The sequence below is a fragment of the Phyllobates terribilis genome, unplaced genomic scaffold (assembly GCF_046119375.1).
Source record: "Phyllobates terribilis strain yellow unplaced genomic scaffold, ASM4611937v1 Scaffold_14__1_contigs__length_39327217, whole genome shotgun sequence".
Taxonomy (NCBI): domain Eukaryota; kingdom Metazoa; phylum Chordata; class Amphibia; order Anura; family Dendrobatidae; genus Phyllobates; species Phyllobates terribilis.
The window spans coordinates 25,264,873-25,288,085 of NW_027362774.1; the positions used below are offsets into that span (position 1 = coordinate 25,264,873).

Sequence of the window (23,213 nt, forward strand, 5' to 3'; positions counted from 1 at the left end):
AATCCGAAGATCCGAACCCCATCAGTAACTTTAAAAAAAGCAATAAATAAAAAAAAACACTTCTGTTAAAACCAAGTAGGCAAAAGTCCAGATTTCCTTTATTTTAGCATTTCACAAATAAATTACAAGTTTCTTTGCAACCACATCATAAATCAAAAAAATGCTTATTTACACCTCAGGAACAGCAAGCAGTTCAGCAACTAGGACCTGGAACCGGTGTCAAACCACATGTGCTTGGAAAAAAAAGGATTCACCGTTTTATTGTAAATTATAGCAGAAAACAAAGAAAAAAAACAAGAAAATATAAAAAAAAAAGTTCAGATTTCTTCAATTTGCCTTCTTACAATGGAGGCAGACATTTTTACTCTATGGATTTATTAGTGAGATAAGGGATCCCTGTATAGGGAAACACAACCAAAAGTGATCTTTCGACATGTCATTGATAATGGTTAGAAGATCCCATTGGTCAAGTCGATAAGTCTGGATCTCAACTTTGATGGCCCCGAGAGATTTTCAACATTGGAAATTTTTGACAATATTCTTAAGGAAAAATCATTGTTACAAATGATGATGGTATTTTGAGAACTTTTTAGAACTCCATGACTTTCGTTCTTGCAACAGGTGCCGGGATCATTATATCCAGTTAACGACACGTCAGAAGATAGGTTTCAGCTGGATTTCCCCTTTTAATCAACCACTTAATGTCTCAGCTGTAGGTGACCAACGGACCGATTAGTGGACTACTTATCAAACCTCTGAAAGTTGTGTCCACGTTAGTGTAAGAAGACCAATGGTGGTCAATAATGCCATAAATTCAGAAATAAGATGCCTTAGTCTTTTTTGCAGATCTAAGTTTTTCAGACAGATACAAATAATAATTGCATAAGAATTTACAATCTCATCCAACAAATACAATGAGGCAAAGACGTCCGAAAAATTCATTGCATGATACAAGCTTTAGAACCAAGATGGATTTTAATTATGGTCATAATAAGGATATAATGTTTAAATACATAGAAACCTCTTACATTTAAATCTTTACCAAAATATCTGGTATAGATCAGCTATTTTTTGGGGGCGGGGAGGTAATGGGTTCAATTGTCTTGCCCATAAATGTTCTTCAGAAATATAATCGTGAATACTCTTGGCTTTCATGAGCATCTCATCCGCACATACACATTTGGTGTTCTTCTAAAAAAAAAAAACAATCAAAATGTTCCTCAACGTTTCCAAAAATTCTCACATGCAAAATTGTTCTTGTGGTTCGAACATATAACTAAGCCAAAATATATGTATTTAAAGCGGGTGCATGGAGTCAGCAATGGGGCATTCCCGGTAGAAGAACATGACACAAGAATTTATTTGATGCATTCATTATCCTCATAGGAGAGGTGGAGGATACAAGATTGATGGTTGACATGAATTCTTCTTGGAAAATAATAACAACTCTTGGATGGTCTTCCTTTAAATCTTAGTGGCACCTTTCAATAGGCAAGACTAATGGTCATCAACATGAACTTGAAGATGCCAAATATCGTAGACTTGTAACATTAACTAGAGCAACAATTGTCCTATTGCCAATTTCACCAGATTCCATCAAAGGTTTCATTACTATGCATTCTACTTAAAGAAACCCCCAAAAACTGAAAAGTCTTCCACTCTTCTCTTCTGAAAAAAAATCAACTGGGAGAGGAATATGTTCAACCCTTATCCAACCTCCAATGGGGAAGCAAAAACTGTCTATAAGTCTCAAGAAAAAATACAACTTATGGTAATCTTCTACTGTATATCAACTAGGATTTATTACACCAGTTGGGTTCATAAACCTCCGATGTTCCCAACCACCAACTTTCTTGATCCTTGGATAGAAAAATTACCAAGGGTTGCCAAGAAAGAAGCGAGATCTCTTGAAAATGTGGATGTTATTTGAGGATCTATGTGCACAGTTTAAGAAAATGGAGTGAAAGTAAAGTTGTGTTATCAGAAATGATGGTAGAAGGCTAAGCATTGACCAACAGCCAAGGGATGGACATCAGAGGTCTGGGTTGGGAGTAAACTTCTGTTATTATAAATGATGGAAGAAAGTTAAGCTTTAACCAACAGCCAATGGATGGACATCAGAGGTCTGGGATGGGAGGTCAGTTGTGTTATTAGAAATAATGGTAGGTTAAACCTTGACTAATAGCCAAAAGATGGACATCAGAGGTCTGGGATGGGAGTAAAGTTGTGTTATCAGAAATTATGGTAGAGGGTTAAGCCTTGACTAATAGCCAATGGATGGACATCAGAGGTCTAGGATGGGACTAAAGTCGTGTTATCAGAAAATGATGGTAGAAGGTTAAGCCTTGACCAATAGCGAATGAATGGACATCAGTGGTCTAGGATGGGAGTACAGTTGTGTTATCAGAAATGATGGCAGACGGTTAAGCCTTGACCAACAGCTATGGGATTGACATCGGAGGTCTGGAATCATAAAGGTCTGGGATAAAGTAAATATTTTACACAGCTTTGACTTTCTTAATTTGGAGATGAGACTTACAATAAAAGGTCAATTCCTGTCCATCTCAATGGTTACCAAGACAATTGATGATTTAAGCCAATCTTTGGATCCTACTTTAGAATTTTTCATTGATTAACATGAGCCAAGAACAAGACCTTTCCTTATTCTTCCGACTTGGAAAGCAACGTGATGGAAAGATTTAATGAGTGCTTAGAAGAACAGATTGTCCATTTCAGAATTGACCCATTTCTCATGTGAATATTAGATTGGGCTGTGTTTTTCTCGAATTACATATTATAGATGAACGAAGATGTTCGAACAAGAATTTTCAAAGAAATCCTAACAGACATTTCTTCCTGTGAGTGGCTAAACACTGGTCAAAGCAAATACTTATCAGACACTTTATAAGCTTTAGCAAACAACCTAGAAGATAGTTTCCATGGGCACTATGCCAGGTGATGACCTTTCCTCTCCAAGTCGCTATGTATCTTAAGACCATTAAGCATGCCAGATGCTTTCAGCTTCACGAAGACCTCAAAGAACTTTTATTATTTTTTCTTTCTCAATGAACTACATATACTAGATATTTTTTTCTTGGTTGTCTAATTTTAGCCAGTTGAGTGGAATGGATATTAATAAAACTTTTTGTAATTTTCGAAATATATAATTACAGAACTTTTTGAAACATGTATTTTCCTAAACTTTAAGAATGCCCTTCATGTTGTTACGAGGAAAAAGAAATAATTTGTTCATGGCACAGGTGTTCTTACGAGTCGGATGTCCAATTTTCACTCACTCACTGGCTACAATAAATTCGATAGGACTGTAAGTTTGGTTTATATTTTAGGGACATCAGAAAATATATTTTTTTATAATTAGTTTTCCAATCTCATTTATTACGCTGTTTCATTTCGATTTAAAAAACATGAATTTACAGACCAAAAAAAAAAAGTTTGCCCAGGTCTTGCCTTCCTCTTGTTCTACTTATATCACGCTAAAAAAAATTATGTCCTTATTTCTAAAAAAATCTAGTTATAATATTAATATTTGCCATTGATAAAAAATAACATAGAATTTATTTGTTCAATATTTTTGCAATTTTCAAAATTTTGGAACATTTTCAATAAGACTCGGCTATTGTACAGTTTGTTCTAAGACACAAAAATACATATTTTTATAGAGTGTTTTATCCCAGTAAATATCTTTTTTTTTTTCTAATTAGGTCACTACAGAAAACAAAAACTTTTGGGGATTTTACACTCTCTGGATCTAATATAGCAAAACATTTCATGAGAAAGCTATGTAATGTTGCAGCAAAAAAAGAAGCCATTCAGAACATGAAATTTTGCTTTTTTTGACCACAAGGGAACTTTTTGCAATTTGGATACATCAGACTATGTATTTTCAAAATAAAAAAAAATAATGGGAATATAGTTGCATGATTCAGTTTTACCTAAAATTATCTGAAAAATACAATTACTGGAGGGAGTTTACAAAAAGTGCCACAAAAGAAAATAGAGGACTTATCCATGGTACAAAGAAATTTTTCTAACCTTACTGAAATTTTCTTGGGTTGCCATTGACCCCACCACTGTTTTTACGTGCCCAACGATCTCTACTCCTATAAAACTTCCCCCAATAAAGTAAAACGTGTTGTATGCCATAAGTATATTCAAAGTGATTGGTGGTTGAGGACTCCATCGTTGAATGATTTGTGCAGTTGATCGGACCCTAGTTACTGTCCAGCGTGAGAAAAAAAACGAATTGGTGTGAGATTAACAGTTCATGAAATACATTTTTCTCACCTTTGCTTTAAAGAACCTTAGTGCTCGAAACGCGTAGGCATAGGGTGATTTTTTTCTTTCCCTTTTGATATTTTAATAGTTACTAATAAATTATTTTTTTACAGTCTTTTCTATTGCTTCTGCTGGATGTCTTCCTGCATTCTACCTGATCACAAAATAAAACCCTCCCAAAAAAATCAACTCATACTTCCCAAAGACTGATAAAAATATTTTTTTTTCATTTACTTTTAGATTTCTATAGCTATGTACCCAGGGCTGATGTGCTTTCATTTTCACTACTGACCACAAATTAGGAAGACCAAAAAAAAAAAATATTAGTTCAGTTTACTAAAAAAGACTCCGAGCACCTCCTTGCGATGATAGGAAAGTTTGTAAAAAAAATTTGCAAATTACTTTGTAAGGAAATGGAATTGCATAATTTGCATAGCTGAAAATTTCTACCATGGTGGATTGAACTGTAAATGAAAGTGAATGCAAATCTCAACGTCAATCCCACCCAAAGGATGACCACCATGTCGGATGTTGATGCCAAAAAGACAATGGAGGACATCTGTCAAGTGCCGTATCAGTTGCTGCCGATCTAGAAGATTTATGTTCATTTTGAGGGGTTGTAGACACAACCCAATAATGCTAAAGACAACATGTACTCCATTGTCTACTGGATTCAGGACCATTAGTGGAACATCTGCCCTGGAAAATCTTGGATGTTGACATTTGTAGAGCCCAGAAGTAGTGAAGGCAGCACTCCTGGACTCTGGTAACTTCTTCAACCCTGGTAGATTCCCTAAACTGTGTCAAATGATAGACTGGATAAAGGAAAGTAGAATTACGTGATAGACTTTGACACTTTAGCTTTTGAAGTGGTTACAAATGAGTCATGGAGATGGCGGCCATTGGGTGCTACAATGGAGAAACGTGTTTCTACATGTTTGGAAATGTTTATACAAGGAATTAATCTTCTACATGTCTCTGGTGCACAGGATTTCCGTCTCTAGTCCTCCTATCAACTATTAGTACCTGCAAGTCTATTGGTCTTCTTAATGATGTCCATTATGGAAGTTCATAACCTGAAGACCACTCAAAATCTAAATAATTCTATATGACTGGAGTTAACCCCAAGGTGCTACTCCTCCATGCCACATGGGTCCAAGAAGCAGAGAGAGGAGAATTGTTGGTGGTCTTCACCGGTTTATTCCTGGCACAGGTGTGAACATTTCAGTCATTGGTGTTGTTTTCTCAGTCCAAAAGTAACTTTCTAGGGTAAAAACTTACAATTTTAATTCCTTGTCAGGGTGATTTTACAGCTAGAACAGTTGTTATGGCTGTACAGGACCCAGTACAACAATAAAAATGATACCTGTCTTGTAGTAATCCGATGTGGCAGTACTGAGAAATTGAGCTTTGAAGCCACATGTAAATTGTGCCTTGAAGTTCATGGGGACGTGTCTATACATTGGGAGTACATAACCACGCCCCCCTAATGCACTTCCAGGTTAACTTCGATGTGACTTCCGAGCTTGATTTCTCTGCACTGGCACATTAAATTAATACAAAATTGGTATCATTTTTATTGTTGTATTAGGACCTATGCAGACATACCATCAGTTTCAGTTGTAAAATCATCCTGACAGGTTCCTTTAAATAAAGGACAAGACATGGAACTAAACTTTATTGCCCAGGTGAAGGACCGCCTTGCTACAATTCTACTTCCAGGAGAACAATAAAGAGAACCCATGATCCAGTTTTTTCCTCAACCTCTATTTAAAAGGAAGCTATCATCAGAAAATGACCCATTGATTAAATCAACTTTTTTGTTAAATGTATTTTGATGAATTTTTGTTTTTACATATCACAATCTGTATTAAAAATAAAAAATAGAACTGGTGTTATTTTTTACACTGGCCTCTGGGGCTTTTTTAGACCAACCTTTTATTGTTTAAGGAAACAACACATGTAAATAGCCACAATAGTCAGATCCTGACCCTATCTTTTTTCTTGAAGAGTTTAATGAGCCTGTGTAAATATTATTGTACAGGAACTGGAGGAGGTGAGCTGTGACCTCACCTATTGTGATTGATGGATTTTGTGTTAGCTACTTGGTATAGAGGTTTTATTAGTCATTGTTCAGGAGGGGGATGAGGTGAGCTGTGACATCACCAATTGTTAACGGTGGATCCTGTGTTATCTACTGTATATAGAGGTGTTATCAGTCATTGTACAGGAGGAGGAGGAGGTAAGCTGTGACATCACCAATTGTGAATGGTGGATCCTGTGTTATCTACTGTATATAGAGGTCTTATCAGTCATTGTACAGGAGGAAGAGGTGAGCTGTGACATCACCTATTGTGAATGGTGGATCCTGTGTTATCTACTGTATATAGAGGTGTTATCATTGTACAGGAGGAGGAGGAGGTGAGCTGTGACATCACCTATTGTACATGGTGGATCCTGTGTTATCTACTGTATATAGAAGTGTTATCAGTCATTGTTCAGGAGGAGGAGGAGATGAGCTGTGACATCACCTATTGTAAATGGTGGATCCTGTGTTATCTACTGTATATAGAGGTGTTATCAGTCATTGTACAGGAGGAGGAGGTGAGCTGTGACATCACCTATTGTGAATGGTGGATCCTGTGTTATCTACTGTATACAGAGGTGTTATCAGTCATTGTACAGGAGGAGGAGGTGAGCTGTGATATCACCTATTGTGAATGGTGGTTCACGTGTTATCTACTGTACAGTCATGGTCGAAAGTGTTAGCCCCCTTGAAATTATTCCAAAAAATGAAGCAATTCTCTCAGAAAATTATCACAATTACACACGTTTTGTTATACACATGTTTAGTTCCTTTGTGTTTGTTGGGAAAAAAAAACAAAAAAACTGAGAAAAAAATTGGACATAATTTCAATCAGTCATTGTACAGGAGGAGGAGGAGGTGAGCTGTGACATCACCTATTGTGAATGGTGGATGCTGTGTTATCTACTGTATATAGAGGTGTTATCAGTCATTGTACAGGAGGGGGAGGAGGTGAGCTGTGACATCACCTATTGTGAATGTTGGATCCTGTGTTATCTACTGTATATATAGGTTTTATCAGTCATTGTTCAGGCGGAGGAGGAGGTGAGCTGTGACATCAGCTATTGTGAATGGTGGATCTTGTGTTATCAGCTGTGTATAGAGGTGTTTTCGATCATTGCAATACTGCCACTGATGATAAAGAAACTGCTGAAAATTCCTCCTGAAAAAACAGGAAGTACAAGTCTGAAAAATCCCCAGTGGCCAGTGTGAAAATTGCAAGATTACTAATTTATTTTTTATATACAAATCATAATATGTAAAAAAAGACAACATTGCCAAAAGTTTTTTAAAAATATGTCACAAAACCCAGATTTAAACAATAGGTTGTTTTCTGATGAAGAGAGCAAACTCCTCTCCTGGAACAGACCAGAAATGCCCCTTTTAATGCAAAGAATGGCAAACATCACTCATTTTATGACCCGTCTTGTTGAGAGTCCCTGGAAAAAAATAGAGTCCTAGCAACTATGTACAAGTTCTCCGATAGGGGGAGAGGCTCCTGTTACTCGTAAAATAAAAGCTGATGTAGATCCAGGTGACAAACCCTTTATTATAAAATATTCCATCTGCTGTATTCTATATATATATATTATCCGCTATATTACAAGATTATAGATTTTTAGCAAACTGTGCCCGTCAAACTCTATTTTTTTCCGAAAACTCGATTGCATATTCTCATACCACTTTCTATATCACAAGAGTGTGCTAACCACCCAGAAGTAATATCTTATAGTAGAGAAGTCGTGCCGACTCTCCGCAGACACGGTAGACTAACGCTTTGTTATGAAGAGCGAAATGCGTTTGCAAGGATGCGGAGCGAGGACCTTTAAACACAGTCCCTTCCGCCACGCGTAATTGATACAATCGTCCTCTGCAGTGAAAGGGGTTAATATTCTCTAATTACTTCTGACAGGCTTACAATGTGTTTAAGTAGCATCTTATTACATTTTATTTGCAATGTGGATGTATCCTTAATGTGTTATTTCGCCATCCCGGATTTGCATTGCTGCCTCCTTGTCAAATACTGATTGGTAATCTTATTAACATGAACCCATTAAGGAATCCTTGGCTGTTTTTCTCTAAAAGTGTTTCGGTTCAATGCACACAACATGCTGCCTCGAAACGCGTCGCTCGCAGCCACGAGTCGTGTCTGGGTTAAGGTGGGGGGTGAGGGTGGGGAGGTGGTCTGGGATCTGGATTAAAAATTAAGCACATGTACACGCAAATCTGACAGACAAACTGGTTCAGTAATCGGTACAACAAAGTAAAAACAAATGGTGCGTATGTCGAGTTGTGTAGGATCGGTGCGGTGTTCAGCCTCGAGCGGGAGGTGGAGTCCATACAATGTTCTCATTGTCTTTACTACAAAAAAAAAACTCTTGCATCTCCAGCAGGGATCCAGTAATACAAAGAATACAGAATCGGAGGCTGTCGAGGACCGGTGTACCATTTTATAGACTAATTGAGGTTGCAAATTAAACAGAGTCTGGAGCAGTCGAGGACTGATCTTGGAGCAACGGTATACTGCAATTTTCGGATAAACATTTTTTTTTTTTAAACTTTCTCCTCTTCTTGTTTCCATGGCGATGTGATAGCCAGCGTAGAAAATGCCCGGTGCTCACAGACCTACCAAGAAAAAAAAAAAAAAGACTTGTTATTAGAGATGAAAAGCCTTGAATGCAAGTGAATATTTCATAGGTAACAATGTCAATGGAGTCATTTATCGGCGCCAGGTGTGTGGGGGGGGCATTGAATCTAGGATGCATTCATTCAATCTAAGCCTCGGCGAGAGGGATGAGGTGACATTACTGTTATAAGAAGATTATCTTTTCAATGGAGAGAAGGGTATGGACCCGTTAATGCCAAGTCTGATCAAACTCATTCAGTTTCCTAAATGGAAGGGTCGTCTATAGAAGAAAGTCCATGGGAAAAGTCAAGATAGTGTTGGGTCTACCCAGGCCGGAAGGGTCATCTATAGAAGAAAGTCTAAGAGAAAAGTCAAGATAGTGTTGGGTCTACCCAGGCCAGAAGGGTCATCTATAGAAGAAAGTCTAAGGGAAAAGTCAAGATAGTGTTGGGTCTACGCAGGCTGGAAGGGTCGTCTATAGAAGAAGTCTAAGGGAAAAGTCAAGATAGTGTTGGGTCTACCCAGGCCGGAAGGGTCATCTATAGAAGAAAGTCTAAGGGAAAGTCAAGATAGTGTTGGGCCTACTCAGGCCGGAAGGGTCGTCTATAGAAGAAAGTCTAAGGGAAAACTCAAGATAGTGTTGGGTCTACCCAGGCCGGAAGGGTCGTCTATAGAAGAAAGTCTAAGGGAAAAGTAAAGATAGTGTTGGGTCTATCCAGGTTGGAAGGGTCATCTATAGAAGAAAGTCCATGGGAAAAGTCAAGATAGTGTGGGTCTACCCAGGCTGGAAGGGTCGTCTATAGAAGAAAGTCTAAGGGAAAAGTCAAGATAGTGTTGGGTCTACTCAGGCCGGAAGGGTCGTCTATAGAAGAAAGTCTAAAGGAAAAGTCAAGATAGTGTTGGGTCTACTCAGGCCGGAAGGGTCGTCTATAGAAGAAAGTTTAAGGGAAAAGTCAAGATAGTGTTGGGTCTACCCAGGCCATGAACTTTAGATGAAAGCCATCCAAATCTGATTTCAATGGGATTGTCTGACCATCTAATGTTTATGGGCACCGCCTGTCCCCTCGATGTGTGTCAAGGGAGATCAGAATCAGACGGTTGAAATTCAAACGTTAGTCGGGGAGAGGATTCTGACAGTGGCTCTCGTAGAGAACACAAGAGCGCTCGTCCTGTGTATGGGGGAGAGAACAATTGTTCGTCCGACAGCTATCTACTTTATATGGCCAACTTTAGGTCAGTCAGACTCATTGATTTTGGTGGCACGAACACCTAACATGTATAAACAGTACAACTGATATTTGTTTGATCGATGCCAAAGATAAAAATGATTGGGCAAGTTAGATTTCAATACACTCGATTCTTTGTTCTCAGTGGAGAAGAGCAACCATCAGAGAACATGCATGCCCAGCCAAACCCAGCACATGTATCCGGAGGAGTGGTTTTTATAGCAGGTTGATCACTTACAGGTTCTGTTCACATGACAATTTTCAGGCAAACATTCCCCATTGTCTTCTCAGACCTGCCCGAGACACTAAGCACATTGACATGCCTGAACGTCAAGATGGAAACAGCCCCTGGGGTTCGAGTCACTGCAGTCGCTAACCTAGGGAGAACTACTGGCCCTTATGTTCTAGGCAACTATTGCTTACACTTCTCATTGCACACTTGATGCCCAAAACTATTGAAGGACATCTACATTACCTTATTGGTTGGGCAATGTTATTTTGGATTGACTTGGGTATGATGTGGTACACCATAGGAGGGTGTTAATACAAGGAATTTCCCAGTTTACCACCCAACCTGAGGACTGAGGACAAATCTACTCTCCCAGACTAGCATGTATACATAAAAACAATCAATGTCCCAGTCAAAATACAAAAATTCATGGCGATCTAAGACCAACCCTTAATCTTCATGGTCTTGCTTCGCTCTTAGATTCTCCAGTTAAATTAAGACTAATAAATAGTGATTAGTGAGCACTAAAATGCTCGGGTGCTTGATGCTGGGGTCGAGCACATTGGAATACTCGAGTGCTCGACCTGAGCAAAGAGCCCAATGTCAGTCTATGGGAAAATCGAGCATTTTTCAGGCAGCTCCCCCCAGCGGTCTGCAGAGGGCCTAAAAATTGCCCAAATCGATGGAAACAGTGCTCAAATGACATGGAGACAGCATGGGGAAGACCCCTGAAGCATTTCTGACTCCCAGGTCACTTCTGTCAACAACGTTGTCAGAGATATTACGCCACTTTTATGGACTCAATAAAACATACCAAAACAAAACCAAAATGGATTTTCCTGGGAAATATGTTAAGAAACATCCTTTCCAGGGTAATGACTTGTATATAAAGCAAAGTAAATAACCAAAAACAAAAATGCTCCTCCACACCTTGGGCTATGTTAACACGTTGCGTTTTTGATGCATTTTTTCAATTTTGCATTGCTTTCAAACGTGACAAATGCATTCACCAGGAAATGTAATTTTAACATTTTACAACCTTATCTGGCCATGTGGTGTGTGAGATATCATCAGACACATCGTGTTTCATTTATGAAGGAGGGACTCTGAAAGTCACAAACCCTATTTTTATAGGGCCATCAGGCGGCCTTTACTATTCTTAAAGGGCCAGCAGTTGGCCCTCACTATTCTTAGAGAGCCATCAGCCGGCTATGTTTTATTGTTCCCATTACTAAAGAGTGGGTCTCCTATACTGTTATTGTGTATGCAGTGAGTGGCAGGGCTGCCTAAAATTTGGACGCACCCCAATACCACTTTGAAGAGACTTAGAGGAGGGCCTCCTGAAAACAATATTCCCATTATTAGGAAGTAGGTCTCCCATTGTGTTTGCCTATGCAGTGAATGCAAGGGCTGCCAACAATTGGGAGGCACTCCAATGACCCTTGGAAGAGTCGTGGAGGAGAGCCTCATAAAAAAATGTTCCCATTAGAAAGGAGCGGGTCTCCTATACTTGTAATGCTCATGCACTAAGTGTATGGGCTGACAAACATTTACCCCTGGGGAGTATACAGTACATGAACATACTGTATAATTTTTTTTTTTTTTACGGGCATCATAAACACCCTTTAAAAAAATTATGTGGGTGTTGCATCACGGACCATGGTCACCCTGGTGATATGGTGGTGGAGGATGAGGAGAAGGAGGAGGACAAGAGCAAATAGCCAAAATCAGGAAGCGTATACCCATGTCTGGGTGTGAAAAGGTGCATGGGAATACACCTCCCAAGAAAAGACACTAGATTTGAATTTATGTTACACTGCTATCATTCGGTGGTGTTGAGAAGTCTGGCCCAATCCAGCCCTTGTTCATTTTAATAAGAGTCAGCCTGTCAGCATTTTCAGTTGACTGGCGGATGCGCTTATCAGTTATAATTCCACCAGTGGCACTAAAAACCCGCTCTGATAAAACGCTGGCGGCAGGGCAGGCCAGGACCTCCAAGGCATAGAGAGCCAGTTCATTCAACGTATCCAGCTTGGATACCCAATAATTATAAGGCACAGAGGAATCATGGAGGACGTTGGTACTCCCTCAGCATCTTCCCAAACTTTGCACTCCTTGTGAGAGTACCCCGCGCCTCAGGGCCTGCGCAATGGGAGGGGCTGAGAAAATTCTCCCAGAACTTTGACAGTGTTACCCTACCTCTGCTGGATTGAAGTTGTGTCTCTCTCGCCTGTACTCCTTGGCTGTCCAACGAAGTATGACGTCTGCCGCCAGCGTTTTCAGATGGGAATTTTTTTAATAGTTCCGCAACAAGGGACTTCTGGTACAGCCCCATTTTTGTAGACCAGTCCGCTTCAGGAATAAGAGATATAAAGTTCTCCTTGTAGCGTGGGTCTAGAAGTGTCACCAACCAGTAACGACTGTCACCCAAAATTTTGAGAACGCGAGGGTCATGGGAAAGGCTGCATAACATAAACTCAGCCATGCGTGCCAGACTACTAACAGGCAAGACTTCCGTGTCCTCACCAAGAGGATGACTGACCTTGCTCTCCTCCTCCTCCTCCTTTCTGTCCTTTGACCATCTACACTGAACAGACGGTATGACAGCTGTGCAGGTAGTACCATCTATAGCACATGAAGCTAGCTCCTGTTCTTCCTCCTCCTCCTCCTCCTCTTCCTCATTGTCCCCCAATCCAAGTTGGGATGAGATGAGGCTGGGCTGTGTGTAATCACCCTGTATGGTTCATTGCTCCATCTCATCGTGCTCCGCCTGCAATGCATCCTCTTTGATTGTGAGCACAGAGCATTTCAGAAGACAATGAAGTGGGATGGTGACGCCAATTATGGCGTCATCGCCGCTCACCATCTTGGTGGAGTCCTCAAAGTTTTGGAGGATGGTACATATGTCTGACATCCATGTCCACTCCTGAGGTCTTATGTGTGGAGTCTGAGCTGAAGACCGACGGCCTTGTTGATGCTGGTACTCAACAACTGCCCTCTTCTGTTCACGAATCCTTCCCAACATCTCCAGTGTAGAGTTCCAATGCGTGGGGACATCACACACCAGTCTGTGAGCCGGAAGCAACAAATGCTGCTGAAACACGGAAAGGGCGGCGGAAGCTGTAGGTGACTTTCTAAAATGGGTACACAGATGGCGTACTTTACCAAGCAGATCCAGCAGCTCCGGGTAGGATTTTAGAAACCACTGAACCACGAGGTTAAGCACATGGGTCAGGCATGGTACGTGTGTGAGCTCACCTCGCCTCAGAGCCGCCACCAGGTTCCAGCCATTGTCTCATATGACCATGCCTGGCTGTAGGTTTAGCGGTGTGAGCTACAGATCTGGCTGCTCTTTCAAAGCTGTCCACAACTCTTCAGCATTGTGCGGTTTTTCACCTAAGCATATTAGCTTCAGCACAGCCTGTTGCCACTTGGCCTGAGGCAGTGCTGCAGTGCCTCCAGCTTCTGACTGATGTGGTCATTTCGGAGATGGAGGCTGAAGATGAGGAGGAGGCTGAGGAGGATGAGGTGCAGGAGCTGTAGATCATGGGGGCAACCCTGATTGACCTAGGGCCCACAATCCTTGGCGTCGGGAGGACGTGTTCCGTCCCAAGGTCCGACAGGATCCCAGCTTCCACTATGTTAACCCAGTGTGCCGTCAGTGAGATGTACCGTCCCTGCCCACAAGCACTTGTCCACGTGTCCGTGGTTAGGTGGAATTTCACGGTAACTGCGTTGTTGAGGGCACGGCTAATATTTTGAGACACGTGCTTGTGTAATGCGGGGACGGCACACCGGGAAAATAGTGGCGGCTGGGGACCAAGTACCGAGGGACGGCCGCCGCCATCAGGTTGCGGAATGCTTCCGTCTCCACAAGCCTAAAAGGCAACATTTCGAGCACAAGCAGTCGTGGCTGTGTATTTGCGCTTGCGTTCCAAGGGCTGGGGTATGGACAACTGAACGCTGCGCTGGGACAAGGACATGGACGTGCTTCCTGATGCTGCTACTTCAGAGTATGCAACGGCCGGTGCAGGGCAGGAGGCATCTTTGCATGCACCATGGACAGGGGATTGGCTTGCATGCACAACAGCGGAAGAAGCAATGGTGCCACCCGCAGACACTGTTCCTGGACCCAGGGGTTCGGTTCACAAAGTCGGGTGCTTTGCTGCCATGTGCCTGATCATGCTGGTGGTGGTCAGGCTGGTTATTTTGCCACCCCTGCTGATGCTGGCCTGGCAGGTGGTGCAAATGACCTTTTTGGTGTTATCGGCAGAGTCTTTAAAAAACAACCAGACTCGGGAAGACCTAACAGTTGTACTGGCAACTTCCTTTGTGTTGGTGTTATGGGGAACGGTTGCCTGCCTTCTGTCTGCATCCACCACACTGCTTCTTCCTGCCTGTTGGGGTTCTCTGCCTCCCTCCCCCTGTGTGCTGCTCTCCTCGCTCTGCATGTCCTCCTGCCAGGTTGGGTCAGTTACTATATCATCCACTACCTCATCCACTTCCGCACCCTGGTCCTCCTCCTGACTTTCTGGCAATTGTCTCTCATCATCGTCCACCTCTTGTGACACTTTCCCACAGTCTCCTTCATGTGACCGTGGCTGCTCAAATATTTGGGCATCGCTACATGCGATCTCCTCTTGCCCCGCTTCAAGTGGACAGGGCGAGAGGCCTGAATCTATAAATGGAAAAGTGAACAGCTCTTCAGAGTGTCCAACTGTGGGATCAGTTGTCTCCGGGCACTCGGCATGGTGGGAGGAAGGAGGATCAGGGTGAGGAATATGCAGTCCAGACTCACGGCTACTGAGACTTGACCGTGTGGAGGACAGGGTGGTGGTGGTGGCTAAGTGACTGGAAGCATTATCCGCTATCCAACCAACAACCTTTTGACACTGCTCTGGGTTCAATAGTGGTGTGCTGTGGTCCCCTAGGAATTGGGACAGGAAGGTTGGGCGAGAAGATGTGGGTGTTTGTTGTGGCACAATTTCAGCTTGCCCACGGCCTTGGCCTCTGCATGCACCATCATCACCATCACGTCCAGTTCTCTGTCCCTTGCCACGTGCTTTGCCCATTTTAAATGGAGGACAATATCTTCCACGCTCACTACAAATGACTGAGTTTGGAGCAAACTTATATGTGATCCGTGTGATGGAGAAACCACAGTTTTAAATACCTGGCCTGTAGGTAACTATTTTGAACAGCAAACTGGTGTCAATTGCTTCACTGACACACTGAAACAAATTTTTAATGGAGGTCAGAAATGGCAGTATTTTCTGACAACGTATATGTAATCGGTGTGACGGAGAAAACAGAGTTTTGAATAGCTGGATTTTTAGCGCTGTAATATGGAAAGGACCTGGCTGTATTCTGCAGTGCCAACAAGCAAATGGCGCAGAAAAACGGTGTTCTCTGGATTGCTTTTTAAGCAAATAGTGAGGATTAAGAATCAAAAAAAATTATTCCTGGCCCCTGAGACCTGGGCCTTTGTCTAGAAATCTCTAACAGCAGCAGAAGGCAGAACTGGAATGGAGCCTCTGGTGCTATGTGCACTGCAGTCTGCTATATACACTGCCTACCTGCCTATATACACTGCCTGTCTGATATCTCTGCAGATGGATTAGTCCTCAGAAGGACTGTTTGTTGAGATGGATATGTGTAATATATTTCTGTACTACCTATACTACATAATAAACAAGCAAATCTCTCCCTAGCTCAGCAGCACCTCTCCCTACACTGTCTGATTCCGGAGTGACTGTGACTAGCATGGTGGCGCCAGGTCTGATATACACCTGATGACGCTGTGCGGCCAGCCAATCACTGTAATGCCACAACCAACATGACTGCGGCATTACAGTGATTGGCAGGCAATCCCTGCATGTTGATTGGCGCTCTAAAGAGCACCAAACATGCTGGGAGGGGACCCGAGCATCTCGCAAGTACTCGGTGAGCTCCGAGTATCTCGAGTACTGATATGCTCGGGCGAGTTCCGAGTACTTGCGAGTATGCGCGCTCATCACTACTAACAACATCTCCAGATGGTAAGGGTGTTTCATTTTTTTCTATTTTTTTCTGTGGGTGAATAGAATTGATATTACTGTTTTGGGCATCATAGTAACATAGTAACATAGGTTGAATAAAGACCTAGGTCCATCAAGTTCAACCTTCCTCCCCCAATTGTACTCCCTAAACTAACACTACACTAACTTACTAACTAACTGGGACTAGGCCTCACAAGTTCACAGTTTACATTACCTGATGTAAAAATGGCATAGCTAAAGGACAGCTGGTTCCAGAGTGGGTGCCGACAAGGTTAGGGACAATCTCCATTAATAATGAGATACATCATACAATGACATCTGCAATAGGTAAAAAGTCCAAAGTCCAAGAATCTGGTTAGTGACTCCTTCACTGCTTCGATAAGCTCTTGTGGGTACTGGTTTCCATAATGGAAATATAGCTGAAATATGAAAGCTCATTGGTAACGCTTCATGGGAAACTCATGCAAATTAGTTCTCCTCCAAAAGAAAGAATAATGCCTCTTTAGTGCCATTTTTTGGAAGTAATTATTATGTAACACAATGTCCAAACTCTGGACCAAGCTTCGCCACATGACTAGAATGACATGCCCTACCAGAAACCCACTTGCAGACCGCGGTTTCTGTGTACATGCCCCCAAGGTCCTGATTGATGTTGGTCTTCTAAAGTATCGCTCACAAGCTTGTGAATTACATAACTGACTTCTTACAAGGAGGATAGTATTTTTCAGGTTGCATGAGTAAAGGGCTTGGGTCACAATGAGACTACAAGGTCCCAACAATAAAGCTGTCCAGTAGAAAAGAGCTAATCAACCAACATTCGTCTAAGGCAGATTCACTCAAATCTGCCTGGAAAAGACTAGTATGTTTTGAGGTCCCTCCAGACCCCAAAGGGAAATGAACGAGGGACAGGGAAAAAATTAAAAAATGATAAAAGATTAAACTCATCAGTCCATAGACCACTCCTCACCCGTCCTACTGCCACAGCTCCCTGCCTGGTCCTCAGTTTGCCTTGGAGTGGTCTTTTGATGGGTCTTCTTTTTGGTCTTCCATCTGAATTTTAATGCTCTCACTAGGCTTCACATGAGGCACAATGCACGTTATGACAGAGTCCCAATAGAAGACTGATCCAAAGCAAATGGAGCACCAGGTGAGGAGTGCCTTCAGCAGGACAGGTAGGAGGTTGATCTAGGACTATTAACCGGTCCTCGGCTTGTTTTACATTGGTCTTTTGATGGATCTTCTATTTGGACAGGTGGCGCCAGCCGGACAGATAGGAGGTAGATCTAGGACCATTAACCAGTCCCCAGTTTCTTTTACATTGTTTTTTTAATAGGTCTTCTCATTGGTCTTCCATCCGGATTTGCAGGAGCTTCACATGGAGAACAATGCACGTTGAGACGAAGACTCAAAAGAAGACCAATCCAAAGCACCAGGTGATGAGTGGCATCAGCAGGACAGGTAGGGGTTTCTAGGGATCTATAACAGTTAAGTATAATATTTTTAACCTCTTCCTGGACCTATAAAAAATGCAAATATAATCCTGAAGAATTCTAGGTGCTGGCAAAATGGAATTTTTCTGACAATTCTTACATTTTATTTGTTACTAACTGATTCACTTATCTTTATTGTCCAGCCATGGAAGATTCTCTCTCTCTAATTAATGTATTATTAATGTATTTATAACAATATTTTTCACTTTTTCAAATATGATCAGATAAGGAATCTTTGTCTATAGAAGCCCGGATACACCTCTATATTCGAGTCATAGAGGACCACAGCTCTAACCGATGTATGGAGCTCCATTCCAAAAAGCATTGACCTTTAGCTGTAAGTAACGCATCATTACTAGTGTTGAGCATTCCGATACTGAAATATCGGGTATCGGCCGATATTCGCGGTATCGGAATTCCGATACTTAATTCTGATACTTTTGCAATATCGTATACCGGAATCGGAAGTTCCCATAATGCAATGAGCCATTTTCATTTTATTCAGCCAATGAGGATCCTAAGAAGTGTGGGCACATCCTGTTAGGCATGTAGGCATCTTAACTAATGGCATGGCTGTGATTGGCTGCTGAAATGATGTCATGATGCACTATAAAAGCCGCCGCCGCCATTTTGAGCTCACTCTGCTGTGAATTCAGTTAGGGATAGGATGCTGTTGTTCTGAGGGACAGTTTTAGCTACCTATTTGGTCTATTCTGCTTTACCCAAGCTACTTTATAAATCGCTGTGCCTTGCAGTGCTAGTGCACAGTTCTCTGTGCTGTTCACCGCTTTCTGCAAGGTCTGTGTGTGTGAGTGCAGCTCACCCTGTAGTGTGTGCTTCAGCCACGTCTGGTTATAGTGCGCTCAGCGTGCGTCACGGCCTCATACATTGTCCTTTTTTGCTAATTGATAATTTTTCCTGATATCTCCTATTAGTGTGGTGGTTCCATCCGTATTCAGCTAAATTTGTTCCAAACACACTATGTAGGAGTAGATAGAGAATTTTTTTTGGTCTTGCAGCGCTAGTGCACAGTGCTCTGCATCTGTACTGTTCACCGCTGTCTGCAAGGTCTGGTGTGTGAGTGCAGCTCACCCTGTAGTGTGTGCTTCAGCCACGTCTGGTTGTAGTGCACTCAGTGTGTGTCACTGCCTCATACATTGTCCTTTTTTGCCAATTCATAATTTTTCCTGATTTCTCCTATTAGTGTGGTGGTTCCATCCGTATTCAGCTAAATTGGTTCCAAACACACTATATAGGAGTAGTTAGAGGAGCCTTTCTGCAGCATTGGGCCCTGCAGCCCCAGCCAGATTAGTATTAGCCTATTTTTTGCAGCCTCATCTATTGCATTGTAGGTTACCTTCCTACATTGTAATAGCTACAAAAAGTTTGTGATACTATCGTTGTTACATCTTTAGGCACATCCAGTGTCTTTTTGTGACAAAAAAAACCTAAATAAAGTTCACCAAACACTCCACTTTACAGTTGTGTAGGCCACATTAGCTCATATTAAAGTCTAGTCCACACTTTATAAAATTAGTGTTTCTTATACCTGTTAGCAGCTGTTCAGGAATAAGCACACTAAGCCCTTAGTACTTTTCTGCCTATCTTTATCAGTCTACCAAGATGAAGAAGGCAGGGAGTAAGGCATGTGGTCGTGGGCGTGGGCGTGGAGTTTCTGCAGGGAGAGGACGTGAGGATTCTGTGCCTGCAGGGAGAGGACGTGGGGATTCTGTGCCTGCTGCGGGCACCAGTGACTCAGCATCCCCCAGTTTTACCAGGGAACAGTCCTTTATGCGCAGCTTTGTAGGAGCTAGCCGTACCCCACTGCTGCGGGAGGACCAAATTGAAGCCATTGTCGGATGGATGGCAACTAACGCATCGACTTCAATTAGTTCCAGATCCTCTCAGGTCCTGAGCACTGAAGAGCACCCATCTGTCTCTTCACCACCTGCCAAATTGCCCAGGCAGTAAGAGAGCCCTGGACAGGAGCCATCTCTATTTCTGTTCTCTGAATCTCTTGGCTTGGAAAGAGGGGGCCAGCCAAGCAGAATTCGAGAATTTGAAGAAGAGGTAGTATGTAGTGATGCGCAACCGTTTTGTCTCACTGAATCTGAAGAGGCGGGTGGGCCAGTGCCTATGGTCAGCAGCACACTTCAGTACGCATCTGATGATGAGACTCAGGTGCCACTTTCTGGTGCGTACTGTGCTGTCGAGACTACCCAGGAGAAGCAGTTGTTTGACGAGGGTGGTGTAGATGATGAGGTCCTTGACCCATCATGGCGTGAGGGACAGGAAGGTGGTGGGAGCAGCTCTGAGGAAGAGATTCCCTGAACAGCCCAAAAAGGAGGGAGAGGGAGGGGGCAGACTTGGTTGCCTGTAGCCTCCACTTCGGCACCCATTAGGAGCATGGCTCTTCCAAAATCCAAAGCGGGCGCTCCCAAGACTTGCAGTGCCTGGTCCTTTTTTGACACAGTTGCAGATGACATTTGCTTTGTCAAATGCAAGCTGTGTAATCAGAAGGTGAAAAGAGGGAAAAGTGTCAGCAAACTCAATACCACAAATATGTGGAAACATGTGCGGACCAAGCACGTGGTGGAGTTACAAAAACACACTGAAGACCTAGGCCAACCTACAGCGCCACCTACCACCTCTTCAGCTCGTGTTGTAGCCTCTTCCTCCAGCTCACACACAGCTGGTTCGGCTTCCTCACAGGATCGCCATGGAAGAATCTCTGGCACTGTTGTACAGAGACACAGTGTAATTCCACCCACAGCACCACTTTCCCAGTCATCCTCACACTCCCAGGCCAGTCTACAGCCATCGTTAGCACAGGCATGGGAGAAAAGGCGCCCATACTCGGCAAACCACCCCCGAGCACAGGCTCTGAATGCTGGCATTGCTAAACTACTGGCCCTTGAAATGCTATCATTCAGGCTGGTGGAGACTGACACATTCCGTAACTTTATGGCATTGGCAGTCCCACAATACAACGTGCCCAGCCGATTTTATTTCAGCAGGCAAGCCGTCCCTGCCCTGCAACATCATGTGGAGGGAAAAATTAAACATGCGCTACAAAACGCCGTCAGTAGCAAGGTCCACCTGACCACCGATGCGTGGACCAGTAAGCATGGACAGGGACGATACCTTTCCCTCACTGCCCATTGGGTAAATGTTGTGGAGCCGGGTACAGATCTTGAGAGTGGCGCTGTACGTGTTCTGCCAACTCCAAGGATTGCAGGAATCCAGTCTGTACACATTGACTCCTCCTCATACTCCAGTTCCTCTGAATCAGCGCTGCAGGAGCCGTGACGGTCTACCTCCACATCGACCCGTGAACGGTTACCTGTTATGGTGACCAATATGAGCACAGCCGTGGCCAAACGTCAACAGGCCGTATTAAAATCAAGCAGCAGAGCGACGTGTGGTTTGTGCCAGCGAATCTCCAGCCAGGCATGGTAGTGTGTGACAATGGCCGAAATCTGGTGGCAGCTCTGGGCCTAGGCAACCTCACTCACATCTCATGTCTGCCACATGTGCTCAACTTGGTCGTGCAGAGTTTTTTGAGGGACTATCCGGATCTTGATGCACTGCTTCACAAGGTCCGCATAGAGTGCGCTCACTTGCGGCGTTCCAGCAATGCAAGATCACGCATTGCAGCTCTGCAGCGCTGATTACGTCTTCCGGAACATCGCATCATATGTGACCTACCCACCAGGTGGAATTCAACGTTACATATGTTGGAGAGGTTGTGTGAGCAGCAGGCAGCAGTAATGGAGTACCAGCTGCAGCAGGCGCAAAGAAGTCGCAGTGCGTGCCATTCACACTTCACCACCACTGAGTGGGCCTCTATGAAGGACATTTGCCACGTTTTGCGTGCCTTCGATTATTCCACGCGGATGGCGAGTGCAGATGATGCACTAGTCAGCATGACTATCCCCCTTATCTGCCTGCTTGAAAAAACACTGCAAGCACTAAGGGACGAGGTTTTGGAAGAGGTGGAGGATGAGGAGTCACAAATGCCATCTGCTTCTCTACAGTCTGCGCAACGTGGTTCCTCACAAAGGCCTAGGCAGGGGACACTTTGTGAGGAGGATGAGGAGGAGTCAATGGATGAGGAAGACATCTGTCCAGAGGAGGGAGGTACACAATGCTCTAGTAGTCAGTATCTAGAGCGAGGGTGGGGTGATGCAGAGCAGGCAGAGATCACGCCTCAAGCAGGGGACAGCGTTTCTTGGCCAGTTGGCAGTCTGCAGAACATGGTTGATTTCATGCTGCAGTGCCTGAGAAACGACCGCCGCATTGCCCACATTCTCAACACGGCTGATTATTGGGTGTCCACCCTCCTAGATCCTCGCTACCGGGACAACTTACAAAGCCTCATAACACCGTTGAACCGGGAGCGTAAAATGCGGGAGTACCAAGACGCACTGGTGCATTCCATCATGTTCTCCATTCCAACCGAGAGCAGTGCTGCTAGTGCTTTACAAAGCAGCTCAGTGCGTCGAGGCAGTGGAGGAAGCTCTGCACAAAGAGGGAGCAGAAGCAGCGCCTCAGCACAAGGCAAGACCAGTATGGCCGAAATATGGCAAAGTTTTGTGTCCCCGCCACCACAAATGTCTACACCATCACAGACGGCTCCAGTCAGCAGGAGGCAACGTTTCCGTCAGATGGTGACAGACTACATGTCTTGCCCCCTTAGTGTACTCCCAGACGGCTCTTCTCCCTTCAAGTTTTGGGTCTGTAAGCTAGATACATGGCCAGAGCTAAGTCAGTATGCATTGGAGGTGCTAGCTTGCCCTGCAGCTAGTGTATTATTGGAACGCGTCTTTAGTGCCGCAGGTGGTGTACTAACAGACCGTCGCATGCGACTATCCTCCGATAACATTGACCGGCTTACTTTTCTCAAAATGAACAAGGCCTGAATCTCTCATGAATTTGCTAGTCCTCTTCCAGAATAAATAATTGTTGGCAAAAGTATCCAGGTCTCCTGTTCTGTTCATGTTTCTACCACCTGAACTGTAATCCCTGAGCTCCAACACCGCCAGTTGGCGCTCGGAAGTGCCGTCTGCACAGTCAACACTTGCTGCCGTGTTATTGGGGTTCAGTAACGTCAGCTGTTCCCCTGCTGTGCGGACGGCAATTTCTCCTGCTCTGTCCACATTCTCACTACTACAGATTTTAAAGTTGCTCCAATTACACCTCTGGCTCCTCTGTTTTCAGTA

General features: G+C 43.4%; 1 protein-coding gene across 1 annotated transcript in view; it reads right to left on the reverse strand.

The window, feature by feature from the left end:
- Positions 1–76: 76 nt before the first annotated feature.
- Positions 77–23,213, reverse strand: part of CDH13 (cadherin 13) — a 1,051,953-nt gene continuing 1,028,816 nt past the window's right edge. The window contains exon 14 of the mRNA XM_073659781.1: positions 77–9,007. Coding sequence (XP_073515882.1) covers positions 9,000–9,007 — 8 coding nt within the window. The 3' untranslated portion in view covers positions 77–8,999. The remainder of the gene's footprint in view (positions 9,008–23,213) is intronic.